Genomic DNA, 26,723 nt, shown 5'->3' on the forward strand with positions numbered 1-26,723 from the left:
ATATTATTAAGAACGATTTTCCTATTAGTTTACTTTAGCATCAAAAATCTTAGTTAAAGCGTTGCCGATTGATAAGTAGGTCATATCTGTCGATACCACATTTGGCCACTATACCTAACGTATTAGGCGTGGTTTGTTTACACCGTGCCGGCGCTGTGAGAACATTGTTCTATATTATCTCCCCCGTGTTAAGCAACGTTTACCTGCAAACTTATTAATAAAACAGCCTTGACTAACCCACCGACGGACATTCTTTTTCACTGTGGATAAGGCCAGTCGCGTTACAATTCTTTGCTTATATGAGTTATGAGCAACCCACTTGTTAAGTCCTTCTAACGTTCGTTTGCTGATTCGGAAAATACCAAAACATATTTGGACTAACTCAGTGGCGCAGTGGTTAGTGCACCTCACTGTTGGGCCGAGGTTCGTGGGTTCGATTTCCACGTCGGACTAACATTCGTAATTTTTCTTTGGTGTTTAATATCTATATTTCAACGTATCTAAGTATGTCATATCAGTATCCATAGTGACTTATCTCCGGTTTTCGTATTATATTATTTTTAAATACATATTTGATTACCATATTTTTAGAGAGCTGTAACACTCGCGCCTAAAAGTAAGTAGCATGCAACAAAACTACGTTAAGTATTTTTTTTAAAGTAACACACTAGCAACAACAACCCTTTCATTTTTTGAGCTGAACATTGACATTGCATTAGCTGAGATCCCCAGTCTCGAAGTGAAATCACCGAGATAGTCGGACGGTGCGCGACCGACTTACCGCTACGTTGACCGCACCATAATAAGACGAACTCTTAAACATTTGCGGCTTGTTCTTACAAATTCTAATGCGCTCTCGTGAATAGAGATTATGAAAATAAATCATCACATTGGGAGCAGACAAATGAATTTAGACGGCGTTTTTAGAGAGGTGGAAATTTTGTGACTGCACCGAATTCGTATTGTTGTTTTGCTCATATGCAACATTATATGTGGCATTGTGCTTGCATACCTACACCGAACAATAAAAGAACGTTCTAAAAAGCGATCTAGATTTTTTTTTTTTTAGATGGGCGGACGAGCTCGCAGCCCACCGGGTGTTAAGTGGTTACTGGAGCCCATAGACATCTACGACGTAAATGCGCCACCCACCTGAGATATAAGTTCTAAGGTCTCAAGTATAGTTACAACGGCTGCCCCACCCTTCAAACCGAAACGCATTACTGCTTCACGGCAGAAATAGGCAGGGCGGTGGTACCTACCCGCGCGGACTCACAAGAGGTCCTACCACCAGTAGGTAAACCAGTAGGTAATCTTTGTGTAAATGTAAATTTAAACGAGAAACGTTTACAGCTCCGTGTTTTGTTAATCTGAGACAAATAAGAATTTAAATTACATACATTAAATTATTACTTAAGCGGTTGCGAATTTTAATATTACATAATGGAAGCACTTACTCGTACACGAATCAACTGCAATCATTTTAACTTGCATCGATGTTTTCATATATTTTTTCCCCTACCCATTCTTTGGTAGCCTAAGAGGCTATTCCAGCTAAGTCTGGACGGGCAGGTGAGCTCACGGGCTCAACCTGAGTGAATTTGCTAACACTAGCGCTCTATCAAGAGCAGTGCTTCGCAGAATCTACCACCGGATCGAAATCGCGACCCACTGAGAAGATCCGGCGAGAAACTTAGTAGGAGTTCTCATATGAACCACTTGTTTCGTCTTACATGAGGTATGTATGAAGCAAAAAAACTTGCACATTAAATATTTAAACATCAAAAATTTTATTAATAAATTCTTCATTTGTTTTGAAGAGGTTCGTTGTATTTGCAGCGCTGTTGAGAATTATATTTAAAAAAAACTGGTCCAATTATTCCTGGTTATGTCACGCAGTTTAAAAATAAGAATTTACAGAAAAAAAATATGGATTAGAAATGGAAAAATATCAAACCTTTTGTTATAATAAATGGGGCATGAATACAAAACTGTAAAACTGTGAATTCTTTAAATCGGCTTTAAATCGTGGAAATTTCGGAGTCCTTCTTCATTCTTCAAACGACGTGCCAGGAAAGTTCCAGCGGAAGGAAAAAAAGTGAAAAAAAAACTCAAAATATTTTATTTAATCAGATTTCTTTCCCACTGATAAGAACCCGGATGTATTAGAGAAATACTTGGCATTGCCTTCGTTGGTCCTAGTTTCTGCGGCTTGAGGATTGACGATTTCCAAACCCTGTGAACAATTATACCTATAGTGATTATTTCATTTTTACTTTAAATATTGTTTTTCGGGTCGAATTGCGACCAAGTAAGTACATTGAAGATAAATGTCTTTAAAAGCAATGAACTTAAAACGTAATGCTAATTGGAATTATCCGTAAGACAATAAATAACACTGGACGTTAATCATTCATGTCAATATGATTTTCTTTACTACACGATCATGATCAATAGGTCAGGAATGTGTGTTAATGTTCGATGAATTCACGACCAACCTATGTCACTAGGTTACCGAAGCCCTTAAGAATCCACAGCGAGAATGCCACTGCCCGCACTAAAAATACGAAATCGAAAAAGAAAGAGTTGGAGCTCTGAATTGGAATATATTAATCGGTATTCTACTTATAATAATGGTTATCCCAGCAAATTGGAACACCCGATTGCTTCGCGTTAGAAAGAAGCAGGGTTATAAAATATAAAACTTTTTACCACGTTTCACAACTCAATCTCATTTCTATACATCTATTTTTTCATTCTGTGAGTATGTATAATAATATATATTTTAGTTTTCGTGTTCTATCAATTTATATAGTTATAATAAGAATTCGATTAAAGTGGCGATGGGCTGGCCACGGAGCACGCTACAGTGACAAACGATGGACAATTGAAGCGACAAAATGGAAAGGGCCTAATGGGAAAAGAAGGAAAGGACGACCTATGAAACGATGGAGTGATGATACATAGTCACCGCTGGGAAGGAGTGGATGAGGCAGGCTGGGAACAGGGAAAATTGGACTAAGCTGGAGGAGGCCTATACCCAAATAGGGGTTCCTATCGAGAAAAAGTGAACGGCAATGGAATTGGATCTGATGTGGGAGTCATATATGGTTGAGAATATTTACATGTAATATTTAGGTTTCTAGATGGGAAATAAAAGGCTTATTATTATTATTATAAGAATTCGACTGCCCAATATTAGAATACCTACATTTTTTTCCCCTATCTATGCTGATAGCCTTGAGAGGCTATATCAATCAGCGTTACCCTAGCGTCTACGTGAGCTCTCGGAGCTCAAACCAGGAGGTGTTGCTAACACAGGCCCTAGAAAAAGCAGTGCTTGGCTGAATCTACCACCGGATCGGAACACGCGACCCACTGAGAAGATCCGGCGAGAAACTCAGTGGGCAAGAATACATAGTACAAAGTAAGTAAGTAATGACTTGGTTTGTCCGGTAAATTGCCTGTTCGTGCATATCATTTTGTTGAGGTTTGGTTTTTTAAATCCTTTTATTATATTTTGTTTCTATAACGTCATCGATTTTATCGCCATTCAAAGGGTTCAAGGCATGGACAGTTTAAGAAACTAAAGTACTATAAGCTTCGTTGACGATTTCAACTAAAAAATAGGTTCGTATAAAAAAAAAGAAGCAATTACACAACTACACAACTCTGAGACCAATATTCGTGTCTTTGTTTTTACAAAAGTTTACAAATTCATAAAACGCATTTTATTTTTATATTAAACTAGCTTTTGCCCACGACTTCGTCTGCGTGGAATAGTTCACAAATAAATATGCAAAATTAAATGTATATTTTTCAATATTTCTGAGAGATTTTCTTAATATTTGTTTCCGTAAGAACCTTGTACAGAGTATTAGAAAACTAAAAAAAAAAAAAATAAGCCAAATCGGTCAAGCCGTTTTCATGTTATGTCGTGACAACGGAAAACGGGTTTCATTTTTATATATATAGATTTGTCAGATCGCTTATTAACCCGCACCCATCGTCTACTTTTGCCTTCAAAACTTATACAATTACTGTTTTGTTTTGTACTAGGCTCGATCAAATATACAACATACTTCTGTACGTTTTTGACACCATAACATCTTATAAATCGATGAACACCGGCTGCACGCTCGAAAAAGTGTCACGTTCCGCTTGAGACTGAGCGTGCAAGCGAGAGCGCGGAACAAGCGATAGAGACGCACGATCGGCCCAAGCGTTAATTTAACGAAAATAAAAATAATCGAAAATTAACTTTCAATTAACACCGTTTTGTGTATTATACAAAATAATAATAATTCAGTTACCTATAAACGTTCAATTCAATTCATAAAATTCATGCAATGTTTCTTTATGACGTTATCACGTAAAACTATCGTCCGTAAGCCGACTTTACAGACAACCAATTTTTTATGCAATTAGAAAAGCTTGAGATTACGAGTAATCAACGACGAAACTCATAAATAGTACTGCTCGTATATATCGGCACAAGCTGTGACAAGTACTGCAATTACCACTGATTACAGCACAATCTATTGAATGTTTTCCTCTATATCATGTTGCTTCATTTTCTTATTAAGATAATTGTACAATATGGACAGTGTACAGTATGTAATCATTATGATCAATAAAATAGTTTCTGACGTTATAGAAGCTAGAAGAAAAATAGCCACGAGATGCGACTGTGCCGGGGCACAAATCCTGCAGATGGGTAGGATTTTTTAAAGAAATATGCACATTATATATCATACTAGCTGTACCCGCCCGTTTCGCTGGGCATTTAAAATTAACGTTATTATTCCTCACCCCCACAAAGATTCTCATCACTAACGGAGGAGTCACTAGGGAGTCCAACACTCATATAAATATTAGCCTATCCATTAAGTACATGTATTTTCTACATGGATACCAAGTTTCAAGTCAATCGGATGCATGGTTCAGTTTTATTATATACTAGCGACCCGCCCTCGCTTCGCTTCGGAAACATTCAAACACACATGAAACCAAAAAAAAAAAAAAAAAAGTAGCCTATGTTCATCAGGGACAATGTCGGCTTCTAATGGAAAAAGAATTTTTCAAATCGGTCCAGTAGTTTCGGAGCCTATTCGAAACAAACAAACAAATCTTTCCTCTTTATAATGTTATTATATTATATATAGATTTATTTATTTTTTGGTCAGGAGGAAATCGCCGGACTTCCGCCCTCCACTGGGGACGGCGGGCGGAGCATGTCGGAGTCGAACCGACTAAAACCTCCTGTCGCTCAACAACCAACGTCCAAACCTTACATGAGACAGAACTCATGAAAAGGCAAAGGGGGGAAAGCGAAGTGTTTAGTGCGGAGCACATCTCTCCCGTCACCCTCCCCCTCGGGACGCCGGACTGGCGGTCGTCGGCGCCACGACCACCAGCCCTCTCGGTCGGCAGGCTATGCGGAGCCCGCCTAGATGGCGCCGGTTAGAGTGAGCTATCCTACGGAATACCCCGCTGGGTCAGAACCAGCGTGGGTCGAGGATAGCCGGCCTTCCATCACCCGGATGCTCTTGCGTAAAACGCGTGCAGAGCAGCTTGCACGACGTCTTCTTAAGATTAGTATAGATAACATGAATCGCAGGAAAATTTGCATAATTACTAGTGGGCAGGGTGTACTCTCTACGGGTACCTACCACCAAACCATCATTCGCTTCAGTTTGTACTTTGCCAATGCCGTTATGCAATAAAATTGATACTTCGACAATGTGTCAAGGGGGGTAATGACATTTTGATGCCTATGAGCTGTGCCATTTAATACCGAGTGGGCTGAGAGAGCTTATCTGCTCATCGAGGTAATAATAAATATCTAGATATGCGTACAAGAGCAATCATTGTTTAGTTTAGTTTACAGATCAAACTTCAAAGTTTTCTCTTCAATAACCCTATAAAAGGATATCTTAAGAGCATCGCTGTGAGAGAGACGAGAGGGCATAATGTTTTGCTGATTCGAATCGGTTACGGCAAAGCTTCCTAAACATTTCCTTAGAAACTATGTAAGCTTAATAAACATGTCAATTGAATGAAAAAAGAAATATCTACTATAAATGATTATTTGAAACACTTTAAATGTAACTGGGTAATAGTAATAACGATGATCATTTGCAGTTTCTGTGTTATCCGTGCAATTCAAACGTCCATATTAATATTCATTCATGTTATTTAAGGGCTATTAAAATGAACACTAAACTGAATACTATTAAAATAAACATTAAACGGATGATTAGAGATGTCGAGCAATGGACACTGGAACAAATAAAATTAATTATAACTCGTGTCTCCATTCTTCGATGTTAGACTTCGGTTTAATTTTTAAAATTACATTGACCGGTAGATTCATGAATATCTTTAAAAGTATTAAATTTATACAATAAATAAATAAAATTTGAGAGACACTGACTTGAAGAACAGATGTGGCGGTTAACATCGGTCGAGAGGAGGGCGTGCCAATCGTAATAATGTATAGCACTCGCAATAACGCCAACGCCGTACCTACATCTATTATGTTATGTAAATACATCAGCATATCTAGAATACCTTCAGTTTCGCTGTCTATGTTTAGAACAAAAGACTGATCCAGTACGCCAACTATAAATGAAAATTACGTACGGTACATCGGGTGTAAAGGGAACGTTCTCGAAAACGAAATGTGAATTAACCACTGTTTAATGTTTCTACTATTTCTAATGTACCGATTACACTTACGATTACTGAAATAAATTTGCATAGTATAATTGTCGTTTTGCTAAGATTCTATTTCTGTATCTAACATAAACTGTGTGTGTACTAGAAACGTAATATTCCCCCTAAAACGTGGATAGGGAAAACAGACAAAAAAAAACTATTTTTGAACATCGTTTTTTTTCCCGCGTGGTTGAAAGAACGGTAATGAATGAAAAGAATAGAGTGGTGTGATTCAATTTCATTCCTCCTACGGATTCCTCTACGGCTAAGTCTAGCTAAAGTAAACTAGTGAACCGAATAAATAATAATAACCCATTAAAGGTTATATTTCTTTATTGCTAAGATGACGGGACGAGCTTACGACTCACCTTCCAAGTCTCAGTTTTATACTATAGTGGCAGCCCTGCCGTTTAAAGCGAAACGCATTATAGAGTGGGCCCATGCGAGCTCATAACAGGCCTTGCCACCACTAGACTAAGAAAATAAAAAAAATACTTGACATATTATAATTCTTTACTCAACTAACTCTGTATAAGCTCCACTATTTCCAGTAATTTATATAAGAACCAGACGTTTAATGGCTAAAATACGAAACAAGAATAATTCAACGTACAAATAACAAGACAACATAAATACTCCATCAATCGATTTATATCTGATAGCAGACAAGGCTTAACAACGTTCAGCGTGTAGCGAAGGGCGTCGCCATTCCCATAACACAAATTCCACAAAGCGAAATGTAAACGGTGAAAGTTCCTATCCCTAGACCCGATTACACTGTCTGAAATGGCGATGTGCGATTTTCTCTAGGGCCCGCCTGTCTGCTATATTCGAGACTGACCGTCCGTCCAAGCAAAATTTCTTGTGGCGAATTCATGAAGATCGTTTATTTGTAGGATTACTTTTACATGTTTTTAAATTAATTTTATAGTCGACACCATTTTAATGTTTTCAAGTGCATTTCATGCATATTAATTAAGTAAAAACATCATTATAATGTTCTGCTGCCTCATTTTGTGGATGTTATCATGAGAAAATTTCAATTAAGTGATAACCTCAAAACTGTTATATTCCGTTTGTTTTTTTTAATAATATAAATTTGGTACAGGAAATCAATTATAAGTGTTTCGAACATCGAAATTTTTCTAGATCTTTCCTTTGCTCAAAACTGCGATTCGCTTACAGACATTACTGAACTGGTTTTATCTTAATTGCAAAATCATACGGAGAAAATACTGGAAAATGTTTATGCCGAAAGGCGCATATTCACTTAAGCATCTTTGATTTCAACTTTCGCTCGGGTAATGGGATATTTCAGCGCAGGGCTCTTCGACGTAGTAAAGTAAATTGATGGTGCTTGTTCTCACGCCGCGCCGCGAGCGTTCGACGGAAGAGCCGACCATTAAATCTATAAATGTATGGTTTGTATCTAATTCGCCACGGTTGACTGGTTTTTCGTGTTCGTATGATGGTTCAAGTTGAATGTCATAGCCGAGACCTACAAAAGGGCCCTTAAACATAACGGACATGTGACCCGAAACCGATTCGGTCGCAGAAAGAAACCGTCCCTATTGATATTATCGATTGTTTTTTTCTTTTATGACGTAAGAACGGAAAATCGATTTACGAACCGCTGCACGCGAAGGTCCATGGACGCGTATCATCAATCAATATGATATAACGTAAGATTAACCAACATGCGACGGAAAATAAACAGTAAAACTTTGACTGTGTTTGTTGTTATTTGCGATCGGGTCAACGCCCTATGACACATAATTTGCTTTCATCTATATCTTCCAAGCTTCGTTTCGGATTTCATTTCCTCCCTCGTCTCATCAAACTTCGAAGTCATATAACTTTTGGTTCCACATTGTTTTATTATTATTTTAGAAGCTTTAATTTCTCAAGTCTTTTCACGAGCGATCGGTTGCTTCGACACTACTCCACGACTACATGAATACCACCGTCGACCATGACACATAAGGTCGACAACTCTGTTATGTTGTAATACTGGTGGTAGGACCTTTTGTGAGTCCGCACGGGTAGGTACCACCACCCTGTCTATTTCTGCCGTGAAGCAGTAATGCGTTTCGGTTTGAAGGGTGGGGCAGCTGTTGTAACTATTCTTGAGACCTTAGATCTTAAGGTGGGTGGCGCATTTACGTTTTAGATGTCTATGGGCTCCAGTAACCATTTAACACCAGGTGGGCTGTGAGCTCGTCCTCCCATCTAAGCAATAAAAAAATTTAAAAAATAACTGCTTTCCTATCCATAAGCCAGAATGCGTGATGGTTTCGAGACAGATATAGTACGTAAGACGGTAATACTAAGCAGAGCGTCGTAAACACCTTGTCAACAGCAGGAATAGGTACAGGAATGATAGGAATTAGTTGAAGGCTTAGGATAAGGATACTACTACTACTGTGCTAGGTAATAGGATATTAGACCCACTAAAGTCGGATATATTCTTATTATGTAATTTTCTGGCCGTATGTAATAAATCCTGTTTACGTTCACCATTTGCGAGAAAAAGCGGCAAATAGCAAAAACATAGTGTTTATTTTTTAATTACGTATTAATATTAACCGTAGAAAAGTAAATTTCATAAGTCAGTAACACGATTCGTCGGGTGATAAACAACAATACACATACCGATCTACCTACATGCTATGGTTTAGAGAAAACATTACTCGATTGTACCGGTCTCGTACCTTCGGACTATTAAAATCCGATAGCAACGTACAAATAGAAACCGTTCTCCGAACGAGTATCACTGGATTCTATCAGTTAATTAGTTTTCGGAAATCTTCTTTGTTAGTTGCAACTGTTTAAAGCAACTGTTTATTTACTTGGACATTTATTTTTCATCGGGATAGATGATCCGATGGGGTCACAATGCAAATGATAATGGAACGTGAATGTCGCCTTCCAATTTGAATAATAAGTCTGAACGTGTTATTCCTTCGCGATGGAAACAGGCCCGATTATGAAACATCGTGGGTCATTGTGATCATACTCCGGGGCAACCACCTCTGCCTAGGCTATGGGCTCCCTGCCTCATAGGACATTTACTAGTGGTAGGACCTCTTGTGAGTCCGCACGGGTAGGTACCACCAGCCTGCCTATTTCTGCCGTGAGGCAGTAATGCGTTTCGGTTTGAAGGGTGGGGCAGCCGTTGTAACTATACTGAGATCTTAGAATTTATATCTCAAGGTGGGTGGCGCATTTACGTTGTAGATGTCTATGGGCTCTAGTAACCACTTAATACCAGGTGGGCTGTGGGTTCGTCCACCCATCTAAGCAAAAATAATAATATTTTTGTTGTTGTTGCTTATACTGCCAATAATCTCAAGGGGATATTCTGGCCTCACCGAGTGGTTCGAAAACATTTCTATTTCTATTAAATAATTTCAATTGAACTTTGGAGAGGCACATACATAAAAATCATATTCCTATTAGCCGCATAACATTCGTTATAAACCCAAAGCAAGAAATGCGATTCTTTTAAGTACCATTCTTACACAGAGATTTATTTTGACCTCCGTTGTATGTAACGGACAACGTGCATTTGCATATAGCCATTGTTTGATGTAAAACAAATCGACGCATACAAATCTTAACGAGACGGTTTTCTCAATTGGATACAAACGAAATCGTGAGACTGAACCCAGAAAATATATTTAGACGAATTAAAAACAAAGAAACTACTCATTAATTGTGCCTGTATTTATATGGTAATCTATACAAATATTATATTGATTGTTGATTTGTTTGTTTGTTTGTTTCGAATAGGCTCCGAAACTACTGGACCGATTTGAAAAATTCTTTTTCCATTAGAAGCCGACATTGTCCCTGATGAACATAGGCTACTTTTTTTTTTTTTTTTTTTGGTTTCATGTGTGTTTGAATGTTTCCGAAGCGAAGCGAGGGCGGGTCGCTAGTCTATATATATAAATGAATTGCTGTTCGTTAGTCTCGTTAAAACTCGAGAACGGCTGGACCGATTTGGCTAATTTTGGTCTTGAATTATTTGTGTTAGTCCAGAGAAGGTTTAAAAGGTAGATAAATATGAAAATGCTCGAAATTAAATAAAAATAACAATTTTGTATTTCCTTTGATGTGTCCCGTCGGACGAATCTTTTTGTTTGTTTTAAGTTTATTTTATACTAAAGCTTAGGTCTTTTATTTGTCGATAGAGGTACTACGAAGTCTGCCGAGTCAGCTAGTAATGTATATATTTGGTAATATAACATAGTTAATATCGAAATATCATCTAATGTACATTTTAAAAATATTATAGACAATACTTAAGAAAATTCAACAAGCCATAATCCATCATAGTATTTTGAATAACTAAAATGTTTTCACGTATGTAACATTATATGACATCGTGTGACCTTATTAAAAGAACAGGAGCATAGTAATTTACAGACATTACGAGAATAAGTAGAGTAATTGGATAATATCCTTAATCCTGGCTAACGTGAGACATATTATTATACTTTATTTTGATGGCGTTCCGTATGCCGACATATTGGAATGTGTACCCGCGGGAAACGACTTCATATTTTAACCGATTAGCGCGTGTTTTGCGGTCATTAACTGGCAAAATCACAATACGACAGATGGTCAATGTGATTTTATATAAATACAAAAATTCAAACGTTCTATTGAAAATTAATTTTTATGTTTATTATTGTGTAATAAGAATGAAAAAAAAAACCTACACTCCAATAGGTTATACTCGTCAAGAGTTTCGGAATGTAAATTAATCATTCAATTTAACTTTTTAATATATTTTTTTATTTATTGCTTAGATCAGCGGTCGGGGAACCGGGGTAAATTACCCCAAATGGGGTAAAATGAAATTTTGGGGGGTAAAAATGAAATTTTTGTGAGTAAAAAGTATATATTGAAGTGAAACTTCTTTAGAATCGTTGTGATTTGAAACTCGATGAAACGAAATGAAACTGTATTTCTGTATCTTTGGATAGAGCTCCAGCTATGCTGGGTCATATTAATGGTTTTTCGGCTTTCGTAAAAAAAAAAACCCAAATATTGAAGTTACTCACTATAGCGAATTATAAAATAACAAGAAATTATCATTTACTTATATTTTTTGGGGGCGATTTTTTTTGGTGGGGGCGATTTTTTTTTTCCTCAACCGTATATTCCATAAATTACTATTATCACCCTTATGTATTACTAGGTATTACATTGATAAATTTAATAAATGTTGTTTATATTAAATTTTTAGTTATTGTTTTCTTTTCAAAATTACCATGGGGGCTATAATATGAAAGATGCTAAAAAGAACAGAATTCGTTTTTGTTTTGTTCTTTGCCATGGGGTAATATCAAATTACACAAAAATATTTTGGGGTAATAATTAAAAAAGTTTCCCGACCGCTGGCTTAGATAGTTGGGCGAGCTCACGACCCACCTGGTATTAAGTAGTTACCGGAGCCCATAGACATCTACAACGTAATTGCCGCCACCCACCTTGAGACATGAGTTCTAAGGCCTCAATAAAGTGTAATTGACTGGTATTTATTTATATTTATTAAATTGATTAACTCTTTAAATCAATTTTTAATTTTATATATTCTGGTAAAATTGTTATCACTACAATTTTTTTTAGATTTTTAATTTATCTGTTATTTTCTAAATCACGAAAGATACTAATGTAATAGAAGGTACATACATCGCAATATTATTAAGCCATATTCACCATACCATAATATGTATATATTCACCAGCCATATACAAACCATTCATTTAATTTTGTTCCGTATTCGAATTGGACCATGACATTGACATTTTGCTCTCTAGGTTGTAGAGTAGATATGGATAGGATACTTTATGGGACACGAATATTTGAAGTAAATAAATTAATCACGGTGTATTTATCGGTAAAAAAATTTAAAATATATATACATATCAATTAGATAATGATTAAGTACATACTTTACATCTAGCAAGAAAAAACCGACTATATAGGAACATATTAAATACCTGTAGAGGCGTGAAGGCCACAGAAGACGCAGTACCAGATACTTGTCTTCTAATACTGGTGGCACCGCCGTACTGCTGTTGTTTCTGTAAGTTCTTTTGCAATGTCTTGCTGATGCGGACCTTCGTCTTCTCGTCGATTTGAGGTAGTCGAATTCGGCCCGTGCTAGATTTGCCGATCGTGCCTCGCGTGTATCCTAAATCTTCTTGGTACGCGTCATCTTCGATCTAAAAGCAAATAATCTTGCAAGTTATTGATATTTTTACACAGCTTCACTTGTATGTATGTTGGTGTGTGTTGTAATTGACTCCTTTAGACGCGATTTTGACCCACTTTAAACGGCCAGATTTCATTCAAACTTTGTAGATTTATCGAGGACTAATGACAATACACTAATATGATAAGATTATTCCATTTTTCAATTTGCAAAATAAGATTTTTGCCAATTTATATAATTTTTATCTATAGTCGATGAGGCAGGAATTGATGTTAAAGTACTTAATAGTTTTAAAAATACGCTTTTATAGAAAATTTTACTAAAAAATGAAAAGTAAATAATAGTTTAAAAAAAACAAAAAAACACGCTTTATATAAAATTCAACTAAAAATAGAAAATAAATTTTAATAAATTTAAATTGAAAATAGGGTAAAATATATTTTATTTAAAAAAAGCGTGGGGTGCTTTTTAAGATATTATTGAAATAAAAATTCTTCTACTCATATCTGTCAGAAAAATATAACTGATAACACCATGCACATTTTTTGAACTATTATTTATTTCAAGTTCTATCCAATTCTGATTTAACAAAATTCATCATTTAGAAACAGACACATTTAACACCAGAATTACCAAAATCGTTTCTCAAGGAAAACTTCATCGTTAAGCATTTTGAATTTTTGTTTGTTTGCAGACATCGGCATCGGTGACCTCAAATTATGTCAAATTCAACTACCGCGAGTTTTGGCGCGTTTTATATTAATTAATGTAATAGGAAGTCAAAACTTAAACAGTTTTTATATTTTATACATAACGATAGTGACCCGATTTTTTTTTGTTTGTAAGTGTATATAAAACTATTTTCTATTTGTTTTAATTTTGAGAGCTCTCCCCCGCTCGTTCCGCCGCCTCTTTCTGTAAAATGATGGACTCTCGCCTTCCAGGATGCTTCGCTACCGAGCATCGTAGAAACGACGCGCGGCAGCGACAGGTCCTCTCCTAAAATGCTATGGCTATGGAATGAGCTCCCCTCCACGGTGTTTCCCGAGCGCTATGACATAATATATCCTTCTTCAAACGAGGCTTGTGGAGAGTACTTAACGGTAGGCAGCGGCTTGGCTATGCCCCTGGCATTGCTGAAGTCCATGGGCGACGGTAACCACTCACCATCAGGTGTAGGCAGGCCGTAAGCTCGCCCTACAAGGGCAATAAAAAAAAAGCAAATACCGCCATTTTTTGTTTTTTTTTTCGGTCTTGTGGCCGAACCTCCTACGAGGTCTCCGCGGCTAGAGGGCGCGTGGGGTACGTAAAATTGGTCCATGACTGCGAGACCACGGGTCCAAGGATGTTTTCAGGCCCCTACCCACTAAACGACTTCAAAAAATATATTTTAAATAATAATAAAGAAAAAAATGGTTACGTTGATTTTAATTTTTCCACGGTGTACCTAATGGTGCTTCGTGATAATTGCATGGCTATTGCTATTCGATCTCATTTTTTAAAAACACTATGCGTTAAGTGGGTGTTCTATCAGCGAGCCGAAACCGTTTATTTCTTTAGATCGGAGCCAAGCTGAAAGGCGTATTAGCATTAAGCAGTCGATTTGTAGTCAGCGTCACGGTGTGTTACAAATCGAATTTATTTAATAGTGTTTTGTTTTATCAACGAGATACGGAGAAAGATAAAAAGCGCCACAAAGCGTGCGTCATAGCTGCCTGCATGGTTAGCCGAATTGATTGCTTTACCAAAATTTGTTGCATCGATTACGGACCAAATACGCTTCGGAGTATGCACAAAAAACAGTCAACTTGCGAGTTCGCTATTTCAAGCGTTCGCGCTTGTAAATGGAATACTCACGCGCAAATTGATTTTTTAAGGGATTTTATGACCTGGTAACTGAGACCTTTAAGTGTAATCTTGCTTTAATTTATATTCATATTTTTAAGAAAAATGATATTATGGAGTGAAATGAAATGAAGATGATTAATTTGAGACATTAATCAACTGGGATGAAATGAAATGAGATGATATGGGATGTAATATAATCTCAGTAAAATGGTGGTCATTTACTAAGATTTTTTCAGTGGACTTTTTGGAGGATCCCGAGAAGTTACGCCCAGCGGCTTTGTTTCATTTTCCCACATTTGTGCACTTTCACAGATATTAAACAGTTAATAAACCACCATTATTACACATTTAAAGCCGAAGAAACACTAAATAGACAAAATAAAACATATCACACAACTTCACTCCTCGCGTTCCCGCCAAAAAGTCCCGCGCAAATCGATTATGTAGTGTGATTAATTCAAACGTCAACGGCAACGTCGCAAACGAATCTGAAAAATCAATAAATTGGCCAATCTCGAGTCTCGTGTGTGTTGCACAAATCTAGGAAGAAGCACGCGCCGCCAACGGTCGCGGTGCCGGCACGGACTTAGCGCCCCATCGGGTCGTGTTCCGGTCTATTTGAATCGCGTAAAAAACAACAAACCACTTAGTCTGATAGCGATTTGAAATTCAACGCATCTGACGCGGACCGTCGAGCGTGACGTCACGTTTTATATCGGTATCAATGGAATTAATACGCCTTATGAAGCCATCGCAAATAAATTATTACAGATCGCTTTTAAATTTACAATCGTAAGCTTGTAAGCTGTAATGTTACTGGTGGTAGGACCTCTTGTGAGTCCGCACGGGTAGGTACCACCACCCTGCCTATTTCTGCCGTGAAGCAGTAATGCGTTTCGGTTTGAAGGGCAGCCGTTGTAACTATACTTGAGACCTTAGAACTTATATCTCAACGTGGGTGGCGCATTTACGTTGTAGATGTCTATGGGCTCCAGTAACCACTTAACACCAGGTGGGCTGTGAGCTCGTCCACCCATCTGAGCAATAAAAAAAAAAGATAATAATATTAATAATAAGCCTTATGAAGCCTTCGCAAATAAATTATTACAGATTACTTTTAAATTTATAATCGTTGCTACAAATTTATAACATTTTGTAAGCTGTAATGAATATAAATTAATTTAGAAAGAGCGTGACCTTGAAATCATTGTGGATTCTCCTGTAAAATAGTAAAACTTTTTAATTGTGGCGCGAGTAAGCGTAGGGGTGTCTATAAGCATCGGTGACAGCTCGTTATCAGGTACACGGCTCATCTGCTGGGGCTATACAAAATGCCATTACTTGTCTTACCTCAATTAAAACTACTTTTACGGTTTAATCTTGCGTTTTCCATTGTCATTCTGTTATTTTCAGCGTTTCGTATACTTTACAGTTTTCGTGGCCACGCACGACCGTTAGTCACGATTAAGCTGTAAAAGTAGTTTTAATTGTGTCTACGATTCACGGAGGCTGATCGATACATTGTATTAATTGTTGAAATCATAATAGCTTGCAGTCTATTTCTGTCCCTGCACAGATTTTCATTTAGACAGTTTAGTGCGAACTTACTTTTATGCGTGCGTAAGATCAGGCGCTAGATTTAAGACATTTTTGAGCTATTGAATAGATTTTATCGCAGGCTTTGAGCGCGGCGACTGAATCAAGAAATTCCGTAACGAAAATAACCTGACACCCCCATTAAGCCTACTATGTAGCTCGCGTTCAACACATTCACACGTTGCGCTTGTGTAGTGTTTGTGAATAAGCGCGTGGCGTGACGTCACACTGCATGCGAATCATGAAAAGTCTGCCCATCTCTCTCTCGCGCGGTCTAGCATATGAGTGTGAAGGGGACAGTTAATGTTTTGCTTTTATTAATGTTTAATATAGCGTGGTCTTGTTTTATTATTGTATATTAAATTATCATTGTCTAATTATAATTGCATAAGTTGATAAAAAATGCTATGCAATAGCTATACCGCGGCAGTTCCCGAGTGCCACACGTTTCTTTTTTACATTTGAAGAGTGTTAAGATGAAATAATTTGATATGTAAATAATTCTTGAATTTGTACCGTAAGGCGCAATGTGTAACTTACATAGACTCGCTTGGTCGTTGATGCATGCGGGAATTACAATTCACTTTTATTGCATTTTGAATCGTTTGCACGAGTTTGTGTATAGAATCATAGGTGTTTTCTATTTACTACCTGATTCGTTTAATGATGATGAAACAAATTTTAAACTAATTGGTTTTATTTAAATGGTGTTTCGAAGGCTCGGGGTATTCAATGGAGCTTCAATGAGTTCTGTCTGATGAACTCATCTTTGTTTGCTACTTCACTATTAAATTTTATTGCCTATTGCAAATTACCCGAGCACAGCAATGGCAGAGAATTTAAGGTGCGTGAGAGCAGACGTAGACACTAATGCGCATGCGCACTTGTCAGTACACAGGGTGGAAAAGTTACACTTTCTTCCCTGTACAGCGGGAGGAAAACCGAACTTTCGGCGTAGGTAGGAGAAAAAAAATCTCTACTCGTGAAAAAAACAACTGGTGACGTCTGTTTATCATAATGTAAATTGGATACATAAGTCAGCACTCTACTGCGTTAGCAAATAAATAAGTTTGCCGAATCAGTCATAAACTCTTTTGGTATATCTCATTCGAATTATACAACTGCTAGTTCTCAATTATCGAATCATTCAGTTGTAAACTATTATTCCCACATAATAATAGATTTGCTCAGGCTGAAGAGTTATGATATCCGTATTTTCTATACAAAGAAAATTGTTTTAATTATTGTAAGCGCATTTAAACATAGCAGTACGCGAGAGCATTATCAAACTACCAATCGCGTCATTCATAAGTGTCCTTCTGACAACTGCAAAGTCAGATTCCAGGTTCGATTCAAGACTTTTTTTGCCGTTGTAGGCAGACGAGCATACGGCCCACGTGGTCGTAAGTGGTCACCGTCGCTCATGGACGTCAGCAATGCCAGGGGCAGAGCCAAAACCGCTGCCTACCATAAGACTTTAATAAACTAACTAAATTCAAATCGTTTGTGTAAATAATCGCAGTCTAGTATGTACAGACAGCGACGTCATAGCATTATGTTATCCGATTTTAATTCATCGAATTCTTATTGACGTTTCGAAGTTAATTAGCGGAAGTTTTGTGCAAAGCGCCGCGTATCTGTTCCGGTTTTAATGCTTTCGTTATTACGCTTGTTAATTTTATTCGAACGATATAATTAACGATACGATATTATGGTTGTGTAGCGGTGCTCTCGCATTGAGATAATGATACGGTTTCAGGCAGTCAAAGTGGTGAAGTTTAAAGGATCGAATATGTGCAATGGACTACGTGAATTGCTGTCGTGGGTTTTTAAGAGCTCGCAGAAATCATGACAACCTCGAAGAGATGATAGTATAGGTAGGTAGGTCATGTCGAAGGGAAATGATCACGTGATCGAATTTCCTACCCTTCGGTTAATAACTATACTATGGAACTATAATTGAGACCTTAGAACTTATATCTCAAGGTGGGTGGCGCATTTACGTTGTAGATCTCTATGGGCTCCAGTAACCACTTAACACCAGGTGGACTGTGAGCTCGTCCACCCATCTAAGTAATAAAAAATAAAATAAAATAAAAGGTAGTATCACTCACCGGCATGCCTATACCTGAAGCAGTAAAGATTGACGAAGACGGACATAATTAAAGATCAGAGTGATCAAATTCTTAAAAAAATCAAAAATAACCTCAGGCTAGACATAAATTATCAAAAATTCAGATACTGAGAAGAAGATGAGCTAACCCAAAAAATATGGATTGTTCAGTAAGCCAGTCAGTCCTTGGGTATCTATATTTTTTGAGCAAAATAAAATAGCCATTGAGGAGCGGTCCTATAGATTTTATACACTTTGAAACGTCTCAACTGTGCTTGTGCTGTCTGCTATAAAAGATATCCTATCATTTAAATCGAAACGCATGACTTCTTCAAGGCAGGCATAGGCACAATGGTGGCAAGTGTACAGTGATATACACAGTGGCAAGTATACAATGTATGGACTTATAGTACGCACTACTATTGTTCGCGGGTTCCTTTATTAACGTTTATCATTCGGATTAACGTCTTAACTATGTATTTCTTTTACAAAGCGGTACCTATATGCGAGATTTGAATATCGGTTTAGTCACAGCCTTTAGGCTACGACGACTTCTATATTTTATTCCTTATATTTGAACTGGAGGAAGGACCTCTTGTGAGTCCGCACGGGTAGGTACCACCGCCCTGCCTATTTCTGCAGTGAAGCAGTAATCCCTTTCGGTTTGAAGGGTGGGGCAGCCGTTGTAGCTATACTGAGACCTTAGAACTTATATGTCAAGGTGGGTGGCGCATTTACGTTGTAGATGTATATGGGCTCCGGTAACCACTTAACACCAGTTGGGCTGTGAGCTCGTCCACTCATCTAATCTAAAAAAAAAACTTATAACTTATAACTTACGTCAGCAAAGTTTAGTCTGTTGGCGTTCTTCCTGAACTCGGTCATAGCGTAACGCTCCTTCATCTTCCTGACACGTTTGCCGCCTCGCTTCTTCCTGCTTTGTTCGATCGGCTTCGGTAGGGGTTTCACGAACTTCACCGGTGGGGGTTCCTGGCGGGAAATTCGAAGTAATTCGACTGGGTTTTTTTTACACAGAAGACATTTTACATACGGCAAATGAAACTATACCTGAAAGTTTTGCACGACTTTTTTGCTGTAAATATCATCACTTACTAGACTGACTCATTGCCGCTAATGATTTATTTGCATTTTGTTTAGTGTTTAATATCTATATGTGTATATGTTTTCACTGGTACATACATACATATACACAGTGTGTGATTGCTTAATTTATTGATCTGTCATTTAGTATCCACCGTAATACAGCCCGTGACCCGAGATTGTACGAGTAGTTGGAAGTTTTAGCAAGTTGATAATGCATAAAAATGGACGCCTCAAATCAATTATTAGTGCTAAATTATTTAATAAAAACGATGTTCCAATAATGATGTTCCCTCAAGAGTTGATTGAACTTTAAACACAATAGTGACGTATGTTAATTTTGTATATCGATGTCTCGTACTGTTGGAGTTCAAGATATATTTACGTAATCACATTTATGAACTGTCAGCGTCAGACGTGCACGTTCGTTCAATATGGAACGACATTCCGAATTAACGTTTGATAACATAATTAAAAACAAATTAAATCCCAAAGTGTTGAAGGAATTTAATAAAATATATTACGGCCGTGAGGACCATTGTGAGTTGAAAGTCAAAGAATCATCGTTGATATCAAGCGAAGAAAATAACTTCGAATTAGCTGCGTATTCTTTTTCCGCTGCCCAAGAATCTAGACCGCCAAGACTAGTTAAGATCGGACTCATACAACATTCTGTTATATTACCGACATGCGAATCGATCCGTGAACAAAGAGAAGCGATATTTACTAAAATTGAGAAAATCATAAATACGGCTGCATCAGAGGGCGTTCAAATAATATGCTTGGAAGAAACATGGTCGATGCCATTCTTTCTATGCACGAGAGAAAAAGAAAAGTGGGCTGAATTTGCCGAATCAGCCACAGAAGGTCCCAGTGTAATTTTTTTAAAGGATTTAGCAAGAAAATATGGATTGGTAATTGTGACTCCTATATTAGAAAAAGACGATGTCGGAATATGGTGGAACACGGCTGTGGTGATCGATGAGGAAGGCAACGTTTTGGGTAAACATCGAAAGAATCATCTACCAAGCGTGGGCAGTTTTAGTGAAACGCCATATTACGCGCCGGGTAACATGGGCCACCCAGTGTTCGATACAAAATACGCCAAAATTGCGATAAACATTTGCTACGGGCGGCATCAAGCGCTCAATTGGTTGATGTTAGGTTTGAATGGAGCTGAAATCGTGTTCAATCCTTCGGCCACTGTAGCCGAATTCGGGGAATCATTCTGGAATATCGAGGCTCGAAACGCAGCCATCGCGAACGGATACTTCACTTGCAGCATCAATAGAGTTGGCAAGGAAACATTTAATTCGATCTCAGGTGGTACTATTGAGAGAACTTATTACGGATCAAGCTATGTTACAGCGCCTAACGGATGTAGGACTCCGGCATTATCGAGATTAAGGGATGGACTTATGATCGTGGAGATAGACTTGAATTTGAACAGACAAGTAAGGGATCAATGGGGCTTCAACATGACGTCAAGGTTAGATCTTTACGCTTCTGAATTAAAGGAGCTGCAATCTCAAAACTGATTTGTTCTATGCAGTTTAGTAATAAATACATTTGGAAATACAAAAAAAAACTATTATAATTTATGCAAAGGTTTCGTTATCCACCTTCCAAGTGGCCCTTGCCAATTTCATCACCCCGCAGTCCAATGGTGAAATGGAAAGTACCAGTTTAAAACTTGAATAGAGCATTTCAATTATATCTTAAGCTTTAAGTTGAATGACTTTTGTTGTAGAGATGTAGAGACTTCAATAGCCTATCTGGTGTTAAGTGGTTTCTCGAACGTACAGACATCACAACGTGAATGCTGTTACCCTTGAGACATGAGGTTCAAGTCACAATTGTATAGTGGTTTATCTACCCATTAAACCGCATCAATGACTGCTTTGCGATGACTACAGCGCAGTTGAAATAGGCTAGTGATACCTACTATGAAAATTTATATATTTTGTTGATTTAATTTTTATTGCACGATGTTATTATTTTAACCCGAAAGCCAGTCGTGAATATATTGTACTTATTTCATTACAAAACTTGTTGACGGGCTCCGAGATTTGAACGTCGGCATAGTGGCATCGCTCGATATGAGTACACCAGGCATCATATCCTATAGGCCACGCCGACTTGATATCATAGTTGCGCTTATAAATAATTAAACTTACCTGTAGTTTATCTAGTTTCTTTTCGATGTTTTCCCGCAGTTGCCGACCGATGTGTCCATCGGTGCTCTCGTGGCACGCGTCCACACGGGCCGCTAATGTTAACTTAGTCGACACTAATTTCGCAGCTTTGTACCTTAATTCCTGAGGGAAAAGAAAATAATAATTTGCGCAATTACTGGTGGTAGGACCTGTTGTGAGTCCGCACGGGTAGATACCGCCGCCCTGCCTATTTCTGCCGTGAAGCAGTAATGCGTTTGAGTTTGAAGGGTGGGGCAGCCGTTGTAACTATACTTCAGACCTTAGAACTTATATCTAAACAATAAATAAAAAAATAAAAATATTTATGTAAATTTCACGCAGGCTCCTGTCATTAAGAAATCTATGACAAATTACTTTCATTTGAACACTCGTTTTTTCGGTGGACAACAAAAGAAATGTGCAATTATTTATTTAAATATCAAAGGCATCTCTGGCCCATGTAGCATCCCAGTGCAATAATTACCCTCGCAAAGGCCGGTCAAAATGAAATCAGTGCAAATGTCACAGATTCATTGAAAGTGCCGAAGCCGGCGTCTCCTAACACCCCTACGCCTGCACCCTGCACCATATGTATACCAAGACGCCTGTGCTGACGATATCGATCAATATTATGATCCTTACCATCTGCAACCTGTTCTTTCATCATGATATACTGCATGTAAACATAGTGGTTCCCATTATCAGAGAAGCACTCTAGTCCAAGACGGACGGTGTATTAGAAGAAAATTCATGATCACAAACATTTTCTTTAATTTCTTCAGTTTAGTAAAATTGAATTGGCTAAACTCTTTAAATACGCTCCCTATGCACTTTCAGTATAATAAAGTTTTAGCCAGAAACATGGCTGTTTCAAAAACCTTATTCGCTTATAGTGATCACATCTTTAAGAAATCAACTGAAATACTGCAGGAGTAGAAAATGTTTAAGTTTGAGTAAAACTGCTAAAATACATTTCAGTACAAAAAACTTCAATATACCATTGTCATACTTAAAAAAATATGTTTTCATATTATATTATCATCCTATTCAGATTACTCACAGGTGTTGTATCTTGTACAATTTGTGAGAAATAAATGAACCCAGTATGAGGTAGAGCTGTTGCTTGCGAGAAGCCTGACAGCGTCTTCTTCTGTTGCCCGAGAGGTAACACATTACACGCTGGCATCTTTGATAATTTAGACAATCCACCGGCCACACCAAGGATTTTTGCTGCTGTTGATGCTCCTGAAATACATAGTTTTGATAGAAATTCGCAGGTGGTACAACATATTGTAAGCCCGCATGGGTAGTTCTCATTATCTTTGGATATTTGTGCCATGAAGCAGTTAAGTTCTGGTTTGGATGGTGTGATGGGTTATAAAATATAACTAAGAGCTTGTGGTGCTTACTATGGGCTTCGATAACCACTTATCACCAGGATAATTCTGACCTCATTCACACATACCCTTCAATTAGAAAAAGTATTAATTTAATATGCTCACATTCATTTAAGAAATATACTATTGTAGTTGATTAACAACTACCAATATATCAATATGGTTAAATATTTTGTCGCGAGGGGGATTAGTTAAATTATTTTAATGTCTAGACCATTGGAAGGTGGTTTGTTAAACGTAGAACCCGAGCACTCTCAACAAATTTTTGGATATGGTTTTAGTATAAATAAGGCCATCCAATGATGGACAAGAACAGAGTGCAAACTACCAGACAGGTCAGACCTCCTGAGCATTGTAAAAAGGGAATAAATTGCTACAGAAAAAACATCTCGTTCTAACAACAGATCGTTTCTCTACTTTGCCAAGCAAATGTTATTTTAAAAGGGTTACAATTTAGAGTTCTGATGCACTTACAATCTGCCAGGCTTAAAAAATGCAGAAAGAGGCATTTTGTCCTTCCAATACTCTGCTATTTTGGAAATTATATGATGAGGGGAATAATTGCAGTTGGCTAAGGGTGATTGCACAATTGTTACCACTAATCGTTTTGGGAGTGTTAAATGGAATTTATATTAGAAATTATAGGCAACAGAATGTATCACTTACCAACAATGGCAGTTATGTTTGGTGCAATAAAAGTCATTCTACTTTCAACATACTCATATATTTGCGATTTGAAGTTGTTCAGCTCACTTGCCATATCACAGGCCTCATTGATTTCTTCTAGTTCAATTTGGCTTAGTAATTTCCTGTAGATTGTCAAATGATTGAGTTGTTTAATAAGTAACTATTTTACACAAAATGTTCATCCAAATAAATCTTCAAAGTCCCTGTTGTGTACTCTAGTCCATCTTAATAATTTAAATGAATTTGAAATGTTGCATTTGTACATTTGTATTTACATTTATTCTTTCTACTTCCTAGTCGTACACAACAGAGTGGTTGTGGTCATGCATCAGTCGAATTCTGCAATACCAATGCTCTCGCAATGCAATGACATGTGGCACTATGTTTCTCAGAGTGAGTGCATTGATTTATAGTAAAAAACGAAATAGACCACAAATAGAAAACAAATAAAAGCTAACCCTTGAGTTGTAGATGCGGTAACAGAAACAATCATAATAGTGGCCTGAGTTAGAAAACTCTGTAATATTTCATTATTCTTAGCCCTGTCCAGATCATTGCCAAGTTCTTTCACTGTCCTTATGTATTCCAATGGAGTGATGATTAGAGATTCCAATTCAGGAAACCGTTTTTGATATTTGTCACGGACAAATCTGTGAATAATAGCTGAAAATTTGCATTTCTTGACTTTAATATTGTACGCAGTAATAATTAGACAACCAAGATAATAATTTCATGAAAAGAGAACTATTAACACTATGTTCAATCATAAAAGTTCAATTCTCTGAAACTGTTTTAATAAACAAATCAACACATGAAAAATAGAGATTAGAATGCATGTACCTATTTCACCATCAATTTCAACAGCAACATTATTTGCTTCCACAATCAGTTGATACTCAGGGTCAGACTCCATTAAGCCAGCAACTTCAACCTTATTTCTGTTATTTCCAGCATTACATTCTATTTCACTCATAACCTAAAAGTTGTTTACATGAAAAATTATATATCTATACTAATATTATAAAGAGGAAAGATTTGTTTGTTTGTTTGTTTCGAATAGGCTCCGAAACTACTGGACCGATTTGAAAAATTCTTTTTCCATTAAAAGCCGACATTGTCCCTGATGAACATAGGCTACTTTTTTTATTTATTTTTTTTGTTTTCAATGTGTTTTAATGTTTCCGAAGCGAAGCGAGGGCGGGTCGCTAGTAATTTATATTTAAACTGTTCTTCAAGAAACTTTATTAAATACATACACGTTTCAGACGATCAGAATATCTTAGTTTCGCGAGTTCTCTTATCGAGACATTCTTGATTTCTTCTTCTTTAGGTAAGACGGGATATGGAACTGCAAAGTCGTATTCTTCTTTGGTTTTGCTCTCGATAGCAGCTTCGAGTTCACCATCGTCATTTTCTTCTAAATCAGCAAGTAATTCGTCAGCTAGAGACATGCTTCTGTAGAACTAAATTGATTTTCTGAGTGTTAAGTTTATGTGTGAGCTTGTTCTGTTTCTATTGTGTATTCTGTAATATTCTACAATTATTACAGTTTTTTACTCAAATCGACTTTCACAGCTATACAGTATATTTCATTTAGTATACACTATAGATATTCATTTGATTTTTTAGTCAGCGATGTCAATAAACTTCAATAGTTTGTACCCAAAACTAAATGATTTACCTACCTATGTACCTACGGCGACTAATATTTGCAATAGTTAATTTGAAAAGTAAACAGAAATGACAGTACGGTACTTGACAGTAGTAAGTAGTACCTACCTACCCATAGACCTATATAGTAGGGACACGACATATTGTTCTATACGTACAATTGCTTATATAAATAGCACCCATTTTGAAGGCACACACATAAACATATATCTATCTCGTTCTTACTCAGCACTTTAACTCGCAAGAAAACAATATAACAGTATTTCAGTGCGTACATAAAATGAAACATGAATATACGTAAATGTCTCCGTCTCCGTCTAATGAGGCCGAAAATCCGCCATGTTTAGCGCGCCAAATGTCATTGTCACGTCAGTTCGGCCGTCTGTTTTGGGTTGTACATTATTAAATTTATTGACTTTGATATCGATTTAATATGATTGCTTATATAAAATTTCTAATTTTATCATTCTTAAAACGTACAAAAATAATAATTAAAACATATTTTATAGGATCTCAAGAAGGTCGATGCCCCAAAACTATTATCTATATATATTTAAATTCATTATGGAGCCCTCATCCGAAACATAGATTATACACTTAATAATATATTTGAATCCGAAATATTGGACACCATTTTTCGGTCGGAATCTATTCATCATGACACTAATTATAAATACCTCTTTAAAATATGTCTTCAAAACATATTTAGACATTCTGTTTAGATATTTCGGGAAAAAGGCTACCGACAAAATCTCTTCGGAACTATTTAAATAAAATAGTTTTATTCCGCAGTGAGTAAAACACTATTGTAAATTCGTTAAATATTTATTAATTAAGTGATTTTAGAGAGGAAGTCACAAGGAATGAGGTTTGTAATTTCATTAACGAATAAATGTTCTGTAGGTGTTTTTTTTTTATCAGGCGGTCCCTTGATAAGTTTAAAATTTTAATCACTCAAGTGAGAGTGATTCAAATGGTGCGGTGCACCTTCCTTGAGGTGCACTGCGGTAGTCTGTTACGGACTTTAGAGTCAGCAAAACAATTAAAATAGATTGTAATAGTCTAAGAAAAACACGTACTCAAAATACGATAACATTCAGCATGCTAGAAATGGGCTGATGGCACTGTATTATGCCATATCTTTATGTTTTGCGGCAAACGACAAC

General features: G+C 37.0%; 2 protein-coding genes across 3 annotated transcripts; one reads left to right on the plus strand and one right to left on the minus strand.

Annotated features, from left to right (window-relative positions):
* Positions 1–2,105: 2,105 nt before the first annotated feature.
* On the minus strand, positions 2,106–25,928 carry Prp31 (pre-mRNA processing factor 31). 2 transcript variants are annotated; one of them, XM_028174628.2, is made up of 10 exons: positions 25,572–25,928; positions 25,143–25,349; positions 24,727–24,862; positions 24,345–24,549; positions 23,866–24,008; positions 22,863–23,047; positions 21,785–21,925; positions 19,347–19,496; positions 12,735–12,959; positions 2,106–2,236 (listed from the first exon to the last, which is right to left on the minus strand). In XM_028174628.2, exons 2-10 carry the CDS (start codon positions 25,335–25,337, stop codon positions 2,126–2,128), a joined length of 1,491 nt encoding a protein of 496 aa, XP_028030429.1. In that variant the 5' UTR covers positions 25,338–25,349; positions 25,572–25,928; the 3' UTR covers positions 2,106–2,125. The 2 variants fall into 2 exon arrangements, with proteins under 2 accessions (XP_028030429.1, XP_089586568.1); XM_089730442.1 differs by having other exon boundaries at positions 25,568–25,928.
* Positions 20,016–21,195, plus strand: LOC114243224 (beta-ureidopropionase pyd3). The gene has a single exon (XM_028174629.2). It carries the CDS (start codon positions 20,042–20,044, stop codon positions 21,143–21,145), a length of 1,104 nt encoding a protein of 367 aa, XP_028030430.2. The 5' UTR covers positions 20,016–20,041; the 3' UTR covers positions 21,146–21,195.
* Positions 25,929–26,723: the final 795 nt, after the last annotated feature.

This window comes from Bombyx mandarina, chromosome 10 (genome assembly GCF_030267445.1).
Source record: "Bombyx mandarina strain Sakado chromosome 10, ASM3026744v2".
Taxonomy (NCBI): domain Eukaryota; kingdom Metazoa; phylum Arthropoda; class Insecta; order Lepidoptera; family Bombycidae; genus Bombyx; species Bombyx mandarina.